General features: G+C 42.5%; 1 protein-coding gene across 1 annotated transcript; it reads right to left on the minus strand.

Moving 5' to 3' along the window:
- Positions 1–7,135: 7,135 nt before the first annotated feature.
- LOC119807764 (DNA replication licensing factor MCM7-like) lies at positions 7,136–9,294 on the minus strand. Its single transcript, XM_038319899.1, is given in 3 exon segments — positions 7,136–7,982; positions 7,984–8,099; positions 8,101–9,294. Coding segments are annotated over 3 exon segments (2,157 nt in total).
- Positions 9,295–16,985: the final 7,691 nt, after the last annotated feature.

A 16,985-nucleotide genomic window follows, 5' to 3' on the forward strand; every position in this document is an offset into this window, starting at 1 on the left:
CACTCTAAGATCTTGATTGGAGACTCGTGTTTTCAGTTGCAGCGGGAAACTGTACTGTGTGGGGAAGCATTATAATCTTGTTATTGTTTCCACTGGAGATCAAGTGTGGTTTGCAGCAGAGTTCCACACGGTTCTAGCAAGTTGACAGAAGGTGGGTTTGCAATGATTAGCTTTTCATTGAGTGCATTTATTTTCATTTGGTAGGGGACATGCACATGCCACTGTGTACCATGTAGAAGTCAAGGAACTACCCCTGGGAGTTGGTTCTTTCTGCCTTGTGGGCTTCTGAGGTCAAACATAGATCATCAGGCACACCGCAAGTGCCTTTACCCATTAAAACATCACACTAGCCCTTGGAGTGATTAATATTTTATGTATTAATAAATATGGTTAGTAGGACATCATTTCCCAATGTGTCTGTGAGGACATTTATGTATAAAGAAGATCTCTCTCAGCAATATGGCTGGCTGAAGGGATTAGCCAATCCTTTCAGGGTCAAGCTAGCAAAAAGGCAAAGGGACAGTTCCCTCTTCCTGACACGGGTCTTCTACCTTCTCCTCTGACACCAGAACTCCCAAAGTGTGGCCCATTATTTACATTCATTTCATTTGTCCCTCCTATTCCCATTTCTAGTCTTGGGCATTTAACTTCAGACTGAATGAATCATGGCACCATGGGTACTTTAGTTTGTAGAAATGCTTTCTGGGACTACATATGTTTTGTAATCAGGTAAGCCAACTTTCTTTTTTTTAAAAAAAAAAAGCAATGGCCCCACTCATGTTTAGCCAGTTGTATTCTAGTGAATATGTTTCTTCCAAAGCCTGACTTATACAGGGGTTAATACTGACAGGTGGGACAGATCTAATGGGAGATCACCAAGGCCAGTTGGAATGGGACTGATGGAGTATGTGATCAAACCAGACACTTTAAATGTGGCTGACGGTGGAGGCTGACTGAGAAGCCAAGGACAGTGGTGCTGGGCTTTGATTTTACTGCATGGATGGGCTCTGTGGGAGCCTTGTCAGTTTGGTTGCTCACCTTCCTGGACCTGGAGGGGGGGATTGGGAGGACCTTGGACTTCCCATAGTGTAGGGAACCCTGACTGCTCTTTGGCCTGGAGAGGGAGGGAGTGGGGGTGTGGGTGGAGGGGAGGGGAAGGAAGTAGGTGGAGGGGAGGAGATGGAAAATTTTAATAAAAAAAACCAGTTTAAATAGACATATAACTCCCATGGGGGGGGACAAATTAAGTAAATAAACATTTTTGTTATGGAAAAAAAAACAAGAAAATGTGAAGTTGGGAGATATGAGTGGGTAAATCCAGGAAGGTGGGGAATTTGTAAATATTGGTTAAAATACATTGAGTGCTTATATGAAATTCATAAAGAATTAATAAAGGCATTTCCATCTTTTTGTGAAAAAAATCAAACAGTTCAACAACAGCCAGTCAAGTGACCAAATTTTAAAAAAGGCAGATGACTTGAACAAACGTTTTCCAAGAATAACCATATGTATAGCTGTACAAGAAGACACTCAACATGAATCCCCAGAGAAGCTTAGCGGGAGGCACAGTGAGGTCTCACCTCACACCTGCTAGGATGGCTTCTATCAACATGAAAGTGAAGCCAGCTTCATACAATGCTGAGTGTAAATTACTGCAATCACAGAACAGAGCACAATTGAAAACAGTCATAGGACCCATTATCCTCAATATAATTCACAGTTGCTGAGACATGGAGACAACTTGGTACCCCTCAAGAGATGAATGAATTTAGAACCTGTGGTGTACGCATGTGCCACACAGATGCACACATAGCAGAATACTATTCAGCCTTAAAAAGGATGGCAACCTTGTCTTCTGTGACGTGACAGAATTGGAGGGAAATTATGCCCAGTTAGGTTAGCTGGACATTGAGAGACAGCTATTGTATGATCTCACATGTGAAATCTAAAAGAAAAAATACACAACACACACACACACACACACACACATTCTATGACAGAACACAGAATGGCGATTAGGAGTCCCTAAGCAATGGAGGATTCTGGAAGTGTTTGAAGAGAGTATTAAAGTGTTTAACCCTGTTCTTTCAGTCATAAGAACAAGTTCTGGAGACCTGGAACTCTACAGTTGCATAAACTATAGTTAACTGTGAAGTATCCCATGCCTGTGTGTAGTGAGGAGCTGCGGGCTGCATTTCGTCCTGCCCGGATCCCACATGGCTAGCTTTACATGCGAAATAATTACACGGAAACTGTATTCTTTTAAACACTGCCTGGCCCATTATTTTCAGCCTCTTACTCACATCTTGACTAACCCATATCTAATAATGTATGTAACACCACGAGCAGTGTCTTACCAGGAAAGATTCAGCACGTCTGACCTGGCAGCTGGCTTCATTGCATCTGGCTCCCTGAGGAGAGGCATGGCAGTCTGCCCCAGAGAGGAGAGGCGGGGCAACTGTCTGAGCCATCTACCTCACTTCCTTTTTCCTGTTCTGTCTACTCCACCTATCTAAATCTTGCCCTATCAAAAAGCCAAGGCAGTTTGTTTATTAGCCATTGAGAATCCTCCATCACCTGTGATGCTTGAAGCCATTCACAAGTATTGTCTTGGCGCACACCAGTACATATAGGGTCACTAGGTAAGAGATACCTAGTCACACAATATAACACCCACAGAAAGTGAGGTAAGAGTTACCTATTATACACATATATACAACTATATAACACACACACACACACCACAAATGCACATACACCAACACACACATGCAGAGTAATTAGGTGAGGTACAAGATACAGCAGCTTGATCGTGGCAATCATTCTACAATGTGCACACATATAAAATTATAAAGTTAATACCTTACAAAGATATAAATGTCATCTATCATAACTCCATAAAAGTAGAAGGGACAGAGAATAGGTGCAAGAAGAATAAATGAATAATTTTCCAAAGGAGAAGCCATCTTTGCGTAAAAACTTCCTTTTGTCTTTATATTTTCTTTTCTTTTTTATGTTTTTTTTTAGACAAGTTGCTCTGTAGCTTTGGAGCCTGTCTTGGAACTAGCCCTTGTAGACCAGGCTGGCCTCGAACTCAAAAAGATCCGCCTGCCTCTGCCTCCCGAGAATGCTGAAACTAAAGGCTTATTTTCATACACTTGCACTTCTCTCTTCAGGACTTAAACATGATAACATTTTCTGTGTCTTTCTGCAGTACTTTCCTTTAGGATGCTTCCAAACTGGGTACACATCAAGTCATAAGACTCCTTCACAAACTCAAACAGACTGCAGAACATTTTTCTTAAAATTTTAAGGATACAAATATTCTTGGCTACAATTTAAACAAAGTGGTAATAGACATGCTCTGACTTAGATAATCTAACTTCATTCTAAACAAGATCATTTTTTTGGTGCATGATATTTCATAGATGAACACCTATGGCTTCAATTTCCTGAAACTCAAAACATTCTTTAAAATTTAATATATTTCAAAATACCTGTGAGGCTGGGAAGAACCTGAGAACTTGGGGCAGGGAAGGGCAAAAGATTGTTTCCATTTTGCCTCCTGGAAATCAAGACAGAAAAAAGTTAGTCATTGACCCATGTGGGAGATCACAAGACCAAACCCTGGAGAGAGTGCCCTCTACATTTTCCACCAAAGGGATGGGAAAATATCCCAGTTCATAAAGTGTTTGCTGCACAAACAAGAACTCCTACATTTGGGTCCCCAGCACCCAATCAAAGTAGGCGTGGGGTACTGGTCTGTAATCATAGTTCCTGTCTGAGTGTAGACTGGAGGACTTTTCAAGCTCAGTTGTCAGTCAGCCTCGTTGAATAATGTGTTCTGGGACCAGTGAGAGCCTCTGCCTCAAAGAGTAGGGTAGAAAGAGGCTGAAGAAGACTGATATTGAACACCAGGCTTCATGTGTATGCGCAACATGTGTACATACATGCGTGCACACACAAATGTATATACAACACATCAAGACAACAGCTTCTGTAGTTGTGACAGACATATATGTATCTTCAGAGAAAAGAGTTAATCTTGTTTGAGACTTTCAAAATAAACAATTGCTGTAATATGAAGCCATTGCCACAACCCAAGCTGTAACAGTACAGATAATCTTAGTGCTTAGCTGGGGGTGGGCTGCATGAAAGGCATTGTTGGTAAGGAGGAGTGGACCTTCAGATGATGCTAAACAGCAGAGCACAGCAAGCTCATAAACCGGGAGCTTAGGCGTTCATTATTGAGTGCTGTGTCAGAATCATCACCGCGCGCTGCACTTTTATATACACAAGCGACAGCCCAGCAGGTGTGCCTCACACTAGTGTGGCATGAACAAGTGGATAATGTGTCGCACCGCGGCGACGTTATGACAGATTTGCCGTCCCCAGGCAACAGGGAATGTTGAGCTCCATTATAATTTTATGGGACCAGTGTGGTTGACGGAGCCCATTTTTCCCCTAAAAACATTATGTAACGCATGTCTGTTTACTTCAGCTCAGTTTATTTACGTAAACTGCTAACCTTCATCTTTTTATAAACATCACATATTTTATGATAAGTATCACTTATTTGCTTGCAGTACCAGCCCTGCCATTAACACTAGACTTCATCTCCCCATGCCCTACCTTGATCATACGTAAATCTTCATTACTTTCATCCCCATAATTTACTACAGATTCATCCTCAGCTTTTTTCAACTTCCTCATCGAATCTGTCATGCCTAATAGGATGATCTTACATCTGAGCACCAGGAATACACTATCATTTTCCTGTCCCACTGCCCAGTGTCTCTTGGAGTCCTAACTTCTATAATTCTATGTCACTTCTCCTCCAAACAGGGATTATACTTTCTGGGCTTGCAACAAGAGACACATAAGCCGATATAAAAATTACAAAACATACAAAAAAAAGAGGAGGGGTGGGGGTGGTTGTTAGGCTAACAGCTGTAAAACTTAGCACTTTGTCTTTCATTATGGCTTCACAACGCCAAACATCCAGATGCTGATGGAGCTGTCCCAGCATCTCACGGTCCTTTCAAACCCCAGGAGCCTGGGAGCTGCTAAACAAGGCAGCCTGATGTAGGACTTTCCCCCTTTGCATCTGGATATTTTGACACTCTGCAGATGTAGCCTTTCTCATAACATGACCAGAAATGAAGTGAGGTTCGGCTAGCACTTGATGGGAGCCAGTCTCCATCCTTCCCCTAGGATGCCTCCGCTCTGTCGACGCAAATTTCTTAAAACTGTACCCACCACAACCATTTTACAAAGAATTCAAATGTGTTTATGCATTCAAAAGTATTTTGATGTATTGTATTTAGCCCAGGAGGGAAATTTGTATGAACCTTTATGTGTGGCGTCTGTGTTATAATGTATTTATCGTGTGGAATTGTTACGTCAGACAATGCATGCTTCACCTTACGCAGTTAGTATTTTCTTTGTGGTGAGAACAATTCGGATCTTTCCCCGCCGTTCCACAGCACAGCGACTCCAACTGTGATAGGGAATAGATACGGCATAGAGTAGAGCTTATTTCTCAGAACTGAAACTTGGTGGTATTCTTTGGCACACAATCTCCACACTCCTAAGTTTATAACACGTAGCTACATTATCCTTTGCGGCTATGAGAGCAACTTAAGTACATGTAAATGATATCTTCCTTTCTATGCCTGCCGCTTTTTTTTTAATCCTAATATTCTCCAAGCTTACCTATTCGGCTACAAAGAAGAGGATTTCCCCTCATTCTTGAAGGTCATGTAGCGTTCCATCGCGTATCTGCACTGTGTTCTCCGCACCCATTCCTCTGTCCGTAGGCATTTACACTGGCTTCCTTCTTAGCTACCGGAAATGGCACGGCAGTGAACACGGCATACAGTGGTTTCCTCGCTACGTGGATTGCTTGTCCTGTAGGTTTATAACCAGCTAGAATCCTGGCATTCTGTGTTTAGGCTGTGAACATTCTCCATCTGCCTCCTCACAGCAGCTGTGCCGCCCTGCCTGCAAAGCCGCCCCTCTCTCCCACATCCTCGCGGCGCACCTGCCAGCGTTTTGCTGGTGGCCTCTCCACATGGTGTGAGATAATGCCTCACTGTTGGCTTTCGAACAATTAAACATTCTGTTTCGCTTGTGGATTTTATACACGAGTACTGTAGTTTTGAATTTGTATACCTACAGTAACGAGTGACGTTGAGCATGCCCTCTATACCTGTGGACCGTTTGTACATATACTTTTCAGTCATGCCTACTCCAGTTCTTAAGTCATACCCCCACGTACACCCACTCAGCACCGCGCAGACTCAGTGGGTTTAAGAAAGGAAAGAGCAAATAAAGCTGGGAGGCGAAAGGTCAGGGGAGCGTTAGAGGAGGAATCGGAAGGGGAAAAGACACGGGTGGATTTGATCAAAACGCACCATATATATGCATGAAATTCTCAAATGATAAAACAATTATCAATTAAAAATTACAGAAGGAAGACATGGAGTTGGAATGGGAAAGTCGGGCAGAGGACGAAAGGTAACTATGATCAAGATACATTGTGTATACATGCATGGAATTTTCAAAAATAATAAAAATTTAAAAGAAACAATGGGTTCTTCGTTTTCTCGCTACTGAGTTGTTTCTTGTGTATTATGAACAGTAATTTCTTGTCGTATGGACAGTTTGAAAATACCACCTTGCTTCTCATTGGCTCTCCCTTCATCCTGTTCTTCCTATAGACAGATGCTATTTATTTTGTTGAAAAAAATATTTTTATTTAATAAACACATCCCAGAATTCTTTTTTTTGGGGGGGGGGGGGTTTCGAGACAGGGTTTCTCTGCAGCTTTTTTTTTTTTTTTTTTTTTTTGAGCCTGTCCTGGAACTAGCTCTTGTAGACCAGGCTGGCCTCGAACTCACAGAGATCCGCCTGCCTCTGCCTCCCGAGTGCTGGAATTAAAGGCGTGCGCCACTACCGCCCGGCCTCAAAATTCTTATTTTTTATTTTATTTTATTTATTTTTTTTTCATGATCAGAACACTTTATTAACAAACACAAAAAGTGCAGCATGGGAAAATGGGATCTTCCTCTCTGGGGCATCAAGCACACACTCTGGGGTGGTGGGCGGGCAGCAGGGCCTTAAAAGCTGGCCATCAGACAAAAGTGATCCTTGTCCGAGAAGTATTGACTTGCCAGACATTTAGCTCCTCATACTCATCCAGAGCTGCCTGGAATTGGGCTGGTGTGAAACCACGTGATATGCAACGCTGCTCAGCCTCAGAAAACCGGACACTTCGTCCTCCTGAGACCAATTCACGGACTGTGGCAAATATCACATCTGCTGGCCTCTGGGTCCTAGCTGTTTGTCCCTTTTCACCCAGAAGGGAGTCCTTTGACATCTCCATCAACCTTATGGCTTCATTTACATCTTCCTTTTCCACAATGTCCACCATTCGGAGGCGAGCCAGAGCAGTAGAAAGTCGGAGAATGGCCAGCAGGGTCCGGGCAGAAGTATAGGTGGCATCCTTACTGGCCCGGGCCTCTCGCCTCATCTCCACATATGCTGCTGTGATGTAGTCAGCCAGAGATTCAGGCACCGTGGGCTGCCTCTCGCGGCACATGGCTATGTAGCGTCTCATAAGCTTCATGTCCAAAGGCTCAAACTGGGCAGGGGGCTGCCGGCTGTGCTGGTGAACATAGGTGATATGCTGTGCCAATCGGAGGTCATTGTCTCGGTCAGGCCGGTCCTGAATCAGCCAGAGAAGGTCGAATCGGGAAAGCAGAGCAGCAGGAAGCTGTATGTTCTGCTCCAAGCTCCGGCGGGGGTTGTATCGTCCATAGGCAGGATTGGCAGCAGCCAGGATAGAGCATCGGGCATTGAGTGTGGTGAGAATCCCTGCCTTGGCAATGGAGATGGTCTGCTGCTCCATGACCTCATGGATGGCTGTGCGGTCAGCTTCGGCCATTTTGTCAAACTCATCAATGCAGCACACACCCTGGTGCCAGCACCAGGGCACCACCCTCTAAGGTGAGTTCCCCACTCACAGAGTCTCTCAGCACAGCTGCTGTGAGCCCCACCCCAGAGGAGCCCCGGCCTGTTGTGTACTGACTTCGGGGGGGCAAGACGATCAATGTAAGATAGGAGCTGAGATTTGGCCACACCAGGATCTCCCATAAGGCAGATGTGGATGTTTCCCCTGATCTTCATGCCTTGAGGAGACTGGTCTACATCACCCACTAGGAGCAGCAACAGCGCTTTCTTCACATCTTCATGCCCATAGATCTCCGGAGCAATAGAAGTTGCCAGTTTTTCATAGAAATCCTCCTCTGCAATCTGCTTTAGTTCCTCCCTGCTCAGCTCTCCGGCCCCAGCTGCATCATCCCCACTCTTTGTCATCTTCACAATCAGGTGGGCTTCCAGAAAGGTCTCTGACAGTAAACCCTGTGCCATCTGTTGGAATCCTGTACGCAAGATTGGCAAGAAGATACCAGGGACACTGACATGGTCCCCAGGCTGGGCAGTCCTTGTGTTTTCTCCTTGTAAAACCACTGTGATGCTACGAGGTATGTTTCCCACAGGAACTTGATCACTATGTTCTTGAATCTTCATTTCCTGGAATTTAACAAATTTGGAACCACGAGTCTGCAGGTATAGCCGCCCTCCCCAGCGGTTGGTTTGGCATTCCTGGCTGGGACACATGATCAAAGGCATGAAGGTGGGAGATTGGATCGGTTGATAAGTCTCTGCCCCACACTGATCACAAGTGTATGTGGCCACCACCATCCGGGGCTTGACTTCAGAGACACGAGTGACGATCCCTCGCACAGTTACCAATTTCCCCACAGAATCAGCCCGTACTTCCCGGATCACTCGAGGCTTGCTGCTACTCGGGCCTTGGAAATACAACTCGAATCTACGCATGAGTTCAGAAGGATATTGGTTTTGAGGGTTCCGGACTGCTCCAGGGTCTCTGCTCCGCTGTTCCATCATCAGCCGGTGCTCAGTGTACACATCCAGGACATCTTTACTCACCACCTCCTTCTCCTTGTACTCAGGCAGAAGCTCTTGCACAACATCAGCAAACAGCTTTGAGTAGCGCTTGGCATTCTCGCAAATTGAGTCGACCAACTCAGGGTCGTCTTCAGCTACGTCATCTAGGTCCACGTATAATGCCACTTGTTCCCGATGAGCCAGATGAACCAACTGGGTCCCATACTTGAACTGCTTCTTTCCAAGTTCATCATCATAATAAAACTCTTGCAGGAACTTCTTAACTTTTTCTTTCTCGATCGCGTAGTCCTTAAGCGCCATCGCTGCTGGGGACCGTGCGACAGGGGCGGGCGAGCTGAGAAGTCTCACTCTGGAGAAGCAGAGACTGAGCGCGCGGCGCGATGTAGCCCGACCAACCGAAATTGGCGCGAAAATTCTTATTTTTTAACTAATACTTAATACCAGCTTAAAAGAAAGTGAAATGTCGAATTTTGTTGGAGATCAGCTCTTCCTCTATTAGAAAACTAAGAGAATTCCCTCTTTTTTCTCATTTATTCTTGCCCTAAAGTTTTATTTGTTAACCTACAGACAAGGACTGAATAAAATACATTATACTGACAATTCTAATAGATTTTACAGACACTCTTAGCAAAACTTTCAGCAGTGAAAAATGTAATCTAAAGGCAGCTCAGCGTTGACACGACCCTTTGCCTTCCTCAGAGCACGGCTCAGCTGTGGGCCAGGCATTGTGTGGAGCCTTTCTGTGGGCAAAGGGGAACTGATGTGGCTAGAGTTGGGGATGAATGAGGCAGAGTTTCAGGGTTCTAGTGTCTGAATTCGTTTTTACAAAATTGATGAGTTAGGTTTGGCCCCACTTTGGGGCCACCCGCATTTTGCATCTCTTTTTCTACTCTGCTGCCACTCATTTGGTTTCCTGGCTGTTCACTCGGAGGCAGGTTTTATTGTTTCTCCAGCCAGCTGTGTACCCAGATGATGGCCCAAGACGATTGCAGCTTCCAGTAATCTTAACCCTTTTATGAGTGCAAATTGATCACTTAACATTTTTTAAAAAGTCCATTTGGTATCTGACCCTTTAACCTTCACATGACGCCATGACATCTTAAAATCAGAGAAATTATTAGAAAAATTATGTCTTAAATATGGGCCTTTGTATCTTTCACCACATTCTCTTCTCAGTGGTTATTACCTAATAACTTTTGACACTGGTGATTAAGCATAAAGTTTTACATTTTATGATTCTCTTTCAAACACACAATGGCTAACATATATATCAATGCAAAATTAGGCATCATTAAAGTCTGCAATTATATTTATACATTAAAATGTCAACTAGCTAAAATGAATGACTTCAAACAATATTTAATCTAATTGTTTTAAAAACAAAACAATTAATCAGTGCTTTCTCATCATCCCTAAGTAATCTCATTGTTTATGAAACAGAAAGGAGCCCTGACATCCTTTATTAATTTAAGGGGTTACCATGAACAGGAAACTTCAGTTAACTATTTGATATTTACCTAACCACACCATCTCTTTCTAATTAGAAGGTAATCTCCAATCATTCTCAACTTGATTCTAAGACATCTTTCATGCCGCACTTAATCCCCAGACCTCTCCTATTTGTGGTACAGGTTGAGGTTAAGCACTTCATGTCTCAAAAGGACACCCCACTTTCAGTGGTTGGATATACTGGGAACATTGATGCTCAGTTCTAGGTGTAAGCAAGGATGCTTTGGAAGATGGGAAGACCCTTGTTTGATGAGAGTAAACCATGAGCTTCCAGAATCTCCAGCTTATTGTCTACTCTCTTCCCTTCTTGAGGACAAAAACCACATCCAAGCCCTGGGTGTCTTTGTGATTTCGTTCTCCTCTACCCACTGCTTATTGTGCACGTCTTCCTGCTCTGAGAAAGATAGCTAACAAATTCATAGCAACATACAAATGACTCATGTTGAGAGTGCCCTTCTGTGCTTTGCACAGACTAAAGGAAACTTCTGTGCTTAGGGATCTCCTAAGACCAGCAAGACTGAATGGTACTCTTTGTTCAAAAGCATATGCTTCCAGCAATCTTGGCAGAACTAAAGATAGAAACAGATGAATACAACATCTACCTGCCATTTAAGGCTCTAATAAACTAGTTAGTCTAATGGAACACAAACAGCAAGATGCTTCATCCTTCTTTGCCAGCCCTTTTGGTCCACAAGCAACTCATACATTGTCCTATCAGATAAAGCTTTTATGGTTAGCTCAACAGACATAGACTGAGTCCAGGAGGCTGGTGGGTTTTATTTCTTCATCAATTTGTATGTATTTATTATGTCCTACATAAATGTCACAATAGGCTCTCAAAAAGCACAGTTGTTTGTGATTTACATAAATTAGTATGTGAGTATTTTAAATGAACCCATGCAAATGGTTTAACTTTCTGGATTATAACTCACAGGCGGCAATAACTAAAGCCATCTAAGTCACGAAGAGGAGAGGAGGCTAAGGAAGAAAAAAGAGGAGACAGTCTGCAGATAAGACAGGAAGAGGGCAGAAGAGCTGGTCAAACATAGGAGGGAGTTTAGGGGCTAGGAGTCCCTCACAGACCCTTCATGCTGCACAGCTGAAATTCCTGCACCTAAGGCTCTTTCCTAGGGGATGCTCATCTTATCAAAGGCTTTAAACATCTCTTTAGATGGAGCCACAGACAAGTGACCCAGAGAGGCGGACTTGGAAGATGCGCTCCCAGAAGCCAGACAACACTGATTACAGAGAGCACCTGAAGCTTGAGCCTACATACGTTCTGATGCCTCGAAAGAGTTCGTCACTCTGCTGGGGAGGTGACCAGGGCAATGTGGTATCTAAGGTGTGTAACTCTACAGTTTTCAATTCCTTCAGCACCTGTGACTTAGGAAACTATGTTTCCAAATAATAAACAGGAGTATTTCTCAACTGAAGCAATCTATAAGTGAAGAAAAAGTTATTGATATTTTAGAAGCATTCTTAATTTAGATAATATCAATTTCTTGGTGTTTTAAAATTCCTTCATTATTACCAGTTATAAGGAATAGATATTACTTTCTTTCCTCATAGGATTGAGTGAGGAAGCACATCACAACTGATTTAAAGACTTTATTTGTTGTTGTTGTTGTTGTTGTCAAGTCAAACGCACATTCAAGAAATTTTCAGGAATGAACTACGCTTGGAGGCATTTTGTTTTAAAATATAATCTTTTGTAAGACATCTTAAAATAAGGTTTAGTTCCATGCATTCTGTATATGCTATCACCAAATCTTTACTATGAGACTTCAAGTTCAATATTTTTGCTTTGTTGTTATCCCTCTGTTCTAATGCAAGGGACATGAGTTTAGGGAGTGAATTCTTGGCCACACATTACTTTCTAACAGTAATGTCCAGCTTTAAACTCAGTACTGCCTCTTCCCAAATGCCACCATTAGTGCTCATTTATGCTATCCTAGGGCTCAGATTGTCACCGAGCTGAGCCCTTAAATTGTACTTATGGCAAAAAAACCCCAGTCTATTCTTTTTACTCTTCCTTTCTTAGGATTTACTTCTACTCATTTGAAATATCACATTTCCATGTCTTCCTGGCAACCATGGGAGCAGTGTAGGTAAGATTTGGTCAGTGAGATGTAAGAAGAAATACCGTTTAAACTATCCCAGATGTATCTTTAGACAGGCGAGGGTTGCCTATTTTCTTCTGTTCCCCTCTCCCCTGACTGGTGCTCAGAGGCAATGTCTTGCTATAAGCAGCTGTGTTTATCAAATGTGATGAAGGCTGTAAACAGGAGGAATGGATGAGGACTCCTAGGATTTGGCAGGACTTGTTTGTCTAGGCAAAGGCTGCCAAAAGCAGCAAAACTCACAGACGGGAGAGATGACTGTTGTTAGGAGCTTTTACTTCTTTGCACAGGACCCAAGTTCAATTCCCAGCACCCACTTCAAACCACTCACAACTTCCTGTAGCTCCAGTTCCATGAATTCAAACACACCTTCTTCTGGCCTCTGTGGGAACTCATGGACACACAAACACACACACACACATACACACACACACAAACGCACACATGCACTCATGTACATGTGTGTTAGATTCTTTTGGTTATATGAGGGCAGCAGCATACTTTTATTAATGGATCTCTAACTACATCTGTCTTCTGGCTTTAAAATGAGGAAATATTAGGCATGTCTATGAAAATAGTGCCAAGTTTATTTTGCATATAGACACCATTCTAGCAATGTGGCCAAAGTTGCTTATATTGCACTTTTGAGTTTCTTTCTGAAAATTTCCTCTTCCCACACTTTTACGAGAAGATGAGGCGTGTAGATGTTTCCTCTGAAGTGAGACATGAGGTAACATGTGAAGGGTTGCCTGGTGAAGGATGTGGTGGTACACAGAGTCTCTAGATAATCGTTTATAAGTCTCTTTCCCACCCTCTGAAGCTTGAGGATATCTGGCTGGAACTGACTCTTTCCAACTTCTAACAGGGTATGGATTAGGACCTGGAGTTGGGGCCAAATCTCTCATTTGCACCTCATGAAAAGGATGTCACCAAAGGCAAAAGAGTTCTGGTCAAATTATACTCAAATTCTAATGGGAACCAGAAACCTTTTATTCTTATTAATTCATGGTTTTGCTTATGTGTAGTCTGTGTGTCCAAAGGGCATCCACAGAAAACATTTTATTAAACTAAAAGATTCACATGAGCAATGGATCTTTAGTAAACATCTTGTCAAGCATTAAACAATAATATAAACTAGGTTCTGGCTGCCCTGAAGCTTATAAATTAGAACACATATAAATACACATATACCAGCAAATATGTGTATATATGGAGAATGAGAACAGAGATAGAAGGAGAGAAACATTAGAATATATAAATACATGGGTATTGCCTGTTGATTGTAGCTAGGAAAACAATAGACAGATACCACCAAAAAAAGACAGTGAATGCATTATTCATGACAGAATGAAAATCAGTGTAATTTGTGATTTGTATGGCGAGTTTTCAGTGTCTATGAACGGCTCAAATTATGATGCAGGGAATAAATAAATATCTGTAATTTAATTGATGGGGGAAAGTGCCATTTTTGTCTTACGAAGTATTTTAAAGTTCTCTTTATAGTAAGTTCTCTAGACGTTCACAGAAAATCCCAAATTATGTTGGTAAGTAAGAGAAACAGAGGGAAAGAAGAAAGGTAAGAAAAAGGAAGCCCAGGCAGTGAGGAGCAAATGAGAACATAGAAACGATTCCTAAGAAGACATGAAAGGGCAGTACTACAAAAGGAAGATAAAGAGTCATGTGCTGTATATTCCGTACTCCGTGTGAACGTGTGTAATGGATTTCATCAAGGTTACTATTTGATTCACACAGCTTTGGGTTTATTTCTCTCACCTTTAAAACCCAAAACAGGGGTGACAAGGACATTTTTTACGTTATTTTCATTATCTAGCAAGTTCTTAAAGGTCTAACGTTAAGGCAGAAAGAACAAAAGGCTCGATTCGATGCCAGCTCCGCACAGGTGGGAAGAAAGAGACGTGAGCTAGTGCGCATGAGAACAAACATTAGCTATGTCCCCATTATTGTCATTACTGAATTCATATTCTTTATGGAGGTAATGCTTTTAGGACTTATTGATTTACTATACTGGTAATTACACTGTCATCGACCTGCATTTTTCTTTTCTGCATGAAGGTTGAATGTGTTTAAAAACTGGCTGTGGTCAGGCAGCTGGGATTTCCTGACCGAGTGCTGTGGACAGTAGGAAGTCACGAGGCTTTCAGGGAAAGGCGCTGCTCATGAGAATCTTTAACAGTTGTGAAACGTGCCATTCGAGTTGTGTTAACTGTCTGCCCCCACAGCACGGATCGCTTCTTTCTCACAGGAACATAATAGCAGCTTCTATATCGTAGTTCTATTGTAAAAGGATTAAAAAAAATAAGTCTTCAGAATGGTATGTAAACAGACACTGGGTAAGCGTTAAAGATTACAACTTTGCAAGCATATTTATTATTTGTGACATAGCCAATACATTAATATCTATTCAGAAGGGAAATGATAAAAATTCATTCATGTATAAGAAGCTGAAGTTTTTAACATCAAGTGATTCATCATTTGTCCACCCACTATCTATCAGTCATCTGTCTGTCTGTCTGTCACTACAAAGAAGGCAAATAGGATTATGGATATAATATTTATGGTGAATAGCCCTCTTCCCATTCTTTAATACTCTATGGGATTGAAACACAGAAACAGACAAATAGTAGAGATGGAAGAGGGACATTTTATGCAGAGGATACAAAAGGGTCAGAGGCATGAAGGTAAGGATAAAAGAAGGAAAACTTGAGAAGTTACAAAACCAGTATTTCATTTTATTTCATGTCATTTTTAGTTAGAGAATAGGTGATATTCCCCAAATGAGACAGGTATTGGAGGCTTGGAATACTAGGTAGTGGGCCTTATAGTATTTAATTTAGTAGGGGGAAATGTGTACCTACACATACAAGAGAGAGAGAGAGATAGAGGGAGGTTGAGAGGGAGCAGGGAGAGGGAGAGGGAGAGGGAGAGAGAGAGCGAGAGAGAGAGAGGAGAGGAGAGAGAGAGGAGATGAAGAGAGAGAGAGAGAGAGGAGAGTGTGCATGGTGGTCACATAAGGAGATTCGACTCTTACAGGATCTATTTGCAACCATAACATATTAATTGTTAGTTCAAGTGGTAGAAAATTAAAGACTGAACTTGGCAGTCATAGTCACAGGGAGCAAAGCAGAAAGAAGGCAGGCAGGAGCCTTGATGCCTGAGATGGAGACAGCATTTAGGGTCTGTCTCCCAGCAATTTCAAAGATTGGCCATGATGGTCTCCAGGACTAGCACTGGGAAAAGCAAAAGGGAAAACCCAAGTGGGTTCCTTAGCTCTTCTTCTGTCTACCCCCCTCAGCCTCAACTGTTTACACACTCAGCCTCATTGTTTACACACTCAGCCTCGCTATTGAGACTTTTCCCTCATTGCTTCCTGTTCTAGAAGGAAAATGGCTATCTTTTAGACTTCTATCGAGAAGTCATGAAAAGCAGTTCTGTGGGATCCTTCTATAACAGTCTGCATCTCATTTGCTTCCATTCCCATGAAACCATATTTTAAAATTCATTCTGTGTTCCCGCTGTATTAATTACTTTCTGGTGCTGTGATAAACACCGCGACCAAAGACGACTTGTGGAAGAAAGGGTTTATGTGGCTTATGTTTCCAGAGGGAGGGTCCATGATGAAGGGGAGGCATGATAGCAGGTGGCTGGAGGGGGAAGTTGAGAGATCACATCTTCAGACACATATATAAAGCAAAGAGAGTGAACTAAAAATAAGATGATATTGTACAGATTTAAAGGCTTTGTAGATGGAACAGCGGGGCTACATTCCACCACCCAGCTAGCTTTACACTACCCGAAAATAATTACACGGAAACTGTATTCATTTAAAACCCCCGCCTGGCCTGTTAGTTTAGCCTCTTATTGATTAATTCTCACAACTTCCTTTAACCCATATTTAGTAACCTGGTGTAGCACCACGAGGTGGTTGCTTACCAGGAGAGATCTTAACCTGCGTCTGTCTTGGAGAGAACATGGCGACTGCATATGGCGAATGCCTGAAGTTGTCCCCCTTCTCTTTCCCAGAATTCTGTCTGTTTACTCTGCCTACCTAATTTTCTGTTCTATTAAAGGGCCGAGGGCAGTTTCTTTATTAATTAACCAATGAAAGTCCTCCATCAAGGCTTCCCCAATGACACACTTCTTCCTGTTAGGCCTTATTTCCCCAAGTTACATCATCTCCCTAAACAGCACCATAGACTGGAAAACCAAGTATTTAAATACATGGGTCTATGAGAATAGTTTTTCATTCAAACCACCACACTCCACTTCCTGGTCCCCATAGACCAGGCTTATGCTCAGGCCATAATGCAAATGCATTACATTCAATTGTAAAAGTTCCCATAG

Source organism: Arvicola amphibius, chromosome 2 (assembly GCF_903992535.2).
Source record: "Arvicola amphibius chromosome 2, mArvAmp1.2, whole genome shotgun sequence".
In the NCBI taxonomy this organism is placed as follows: Eukaryota; Metazoa; Chordata; class Mammalia; order Rodentia; family Cricetidae; genus Arvicola; species Arvicola amphibius.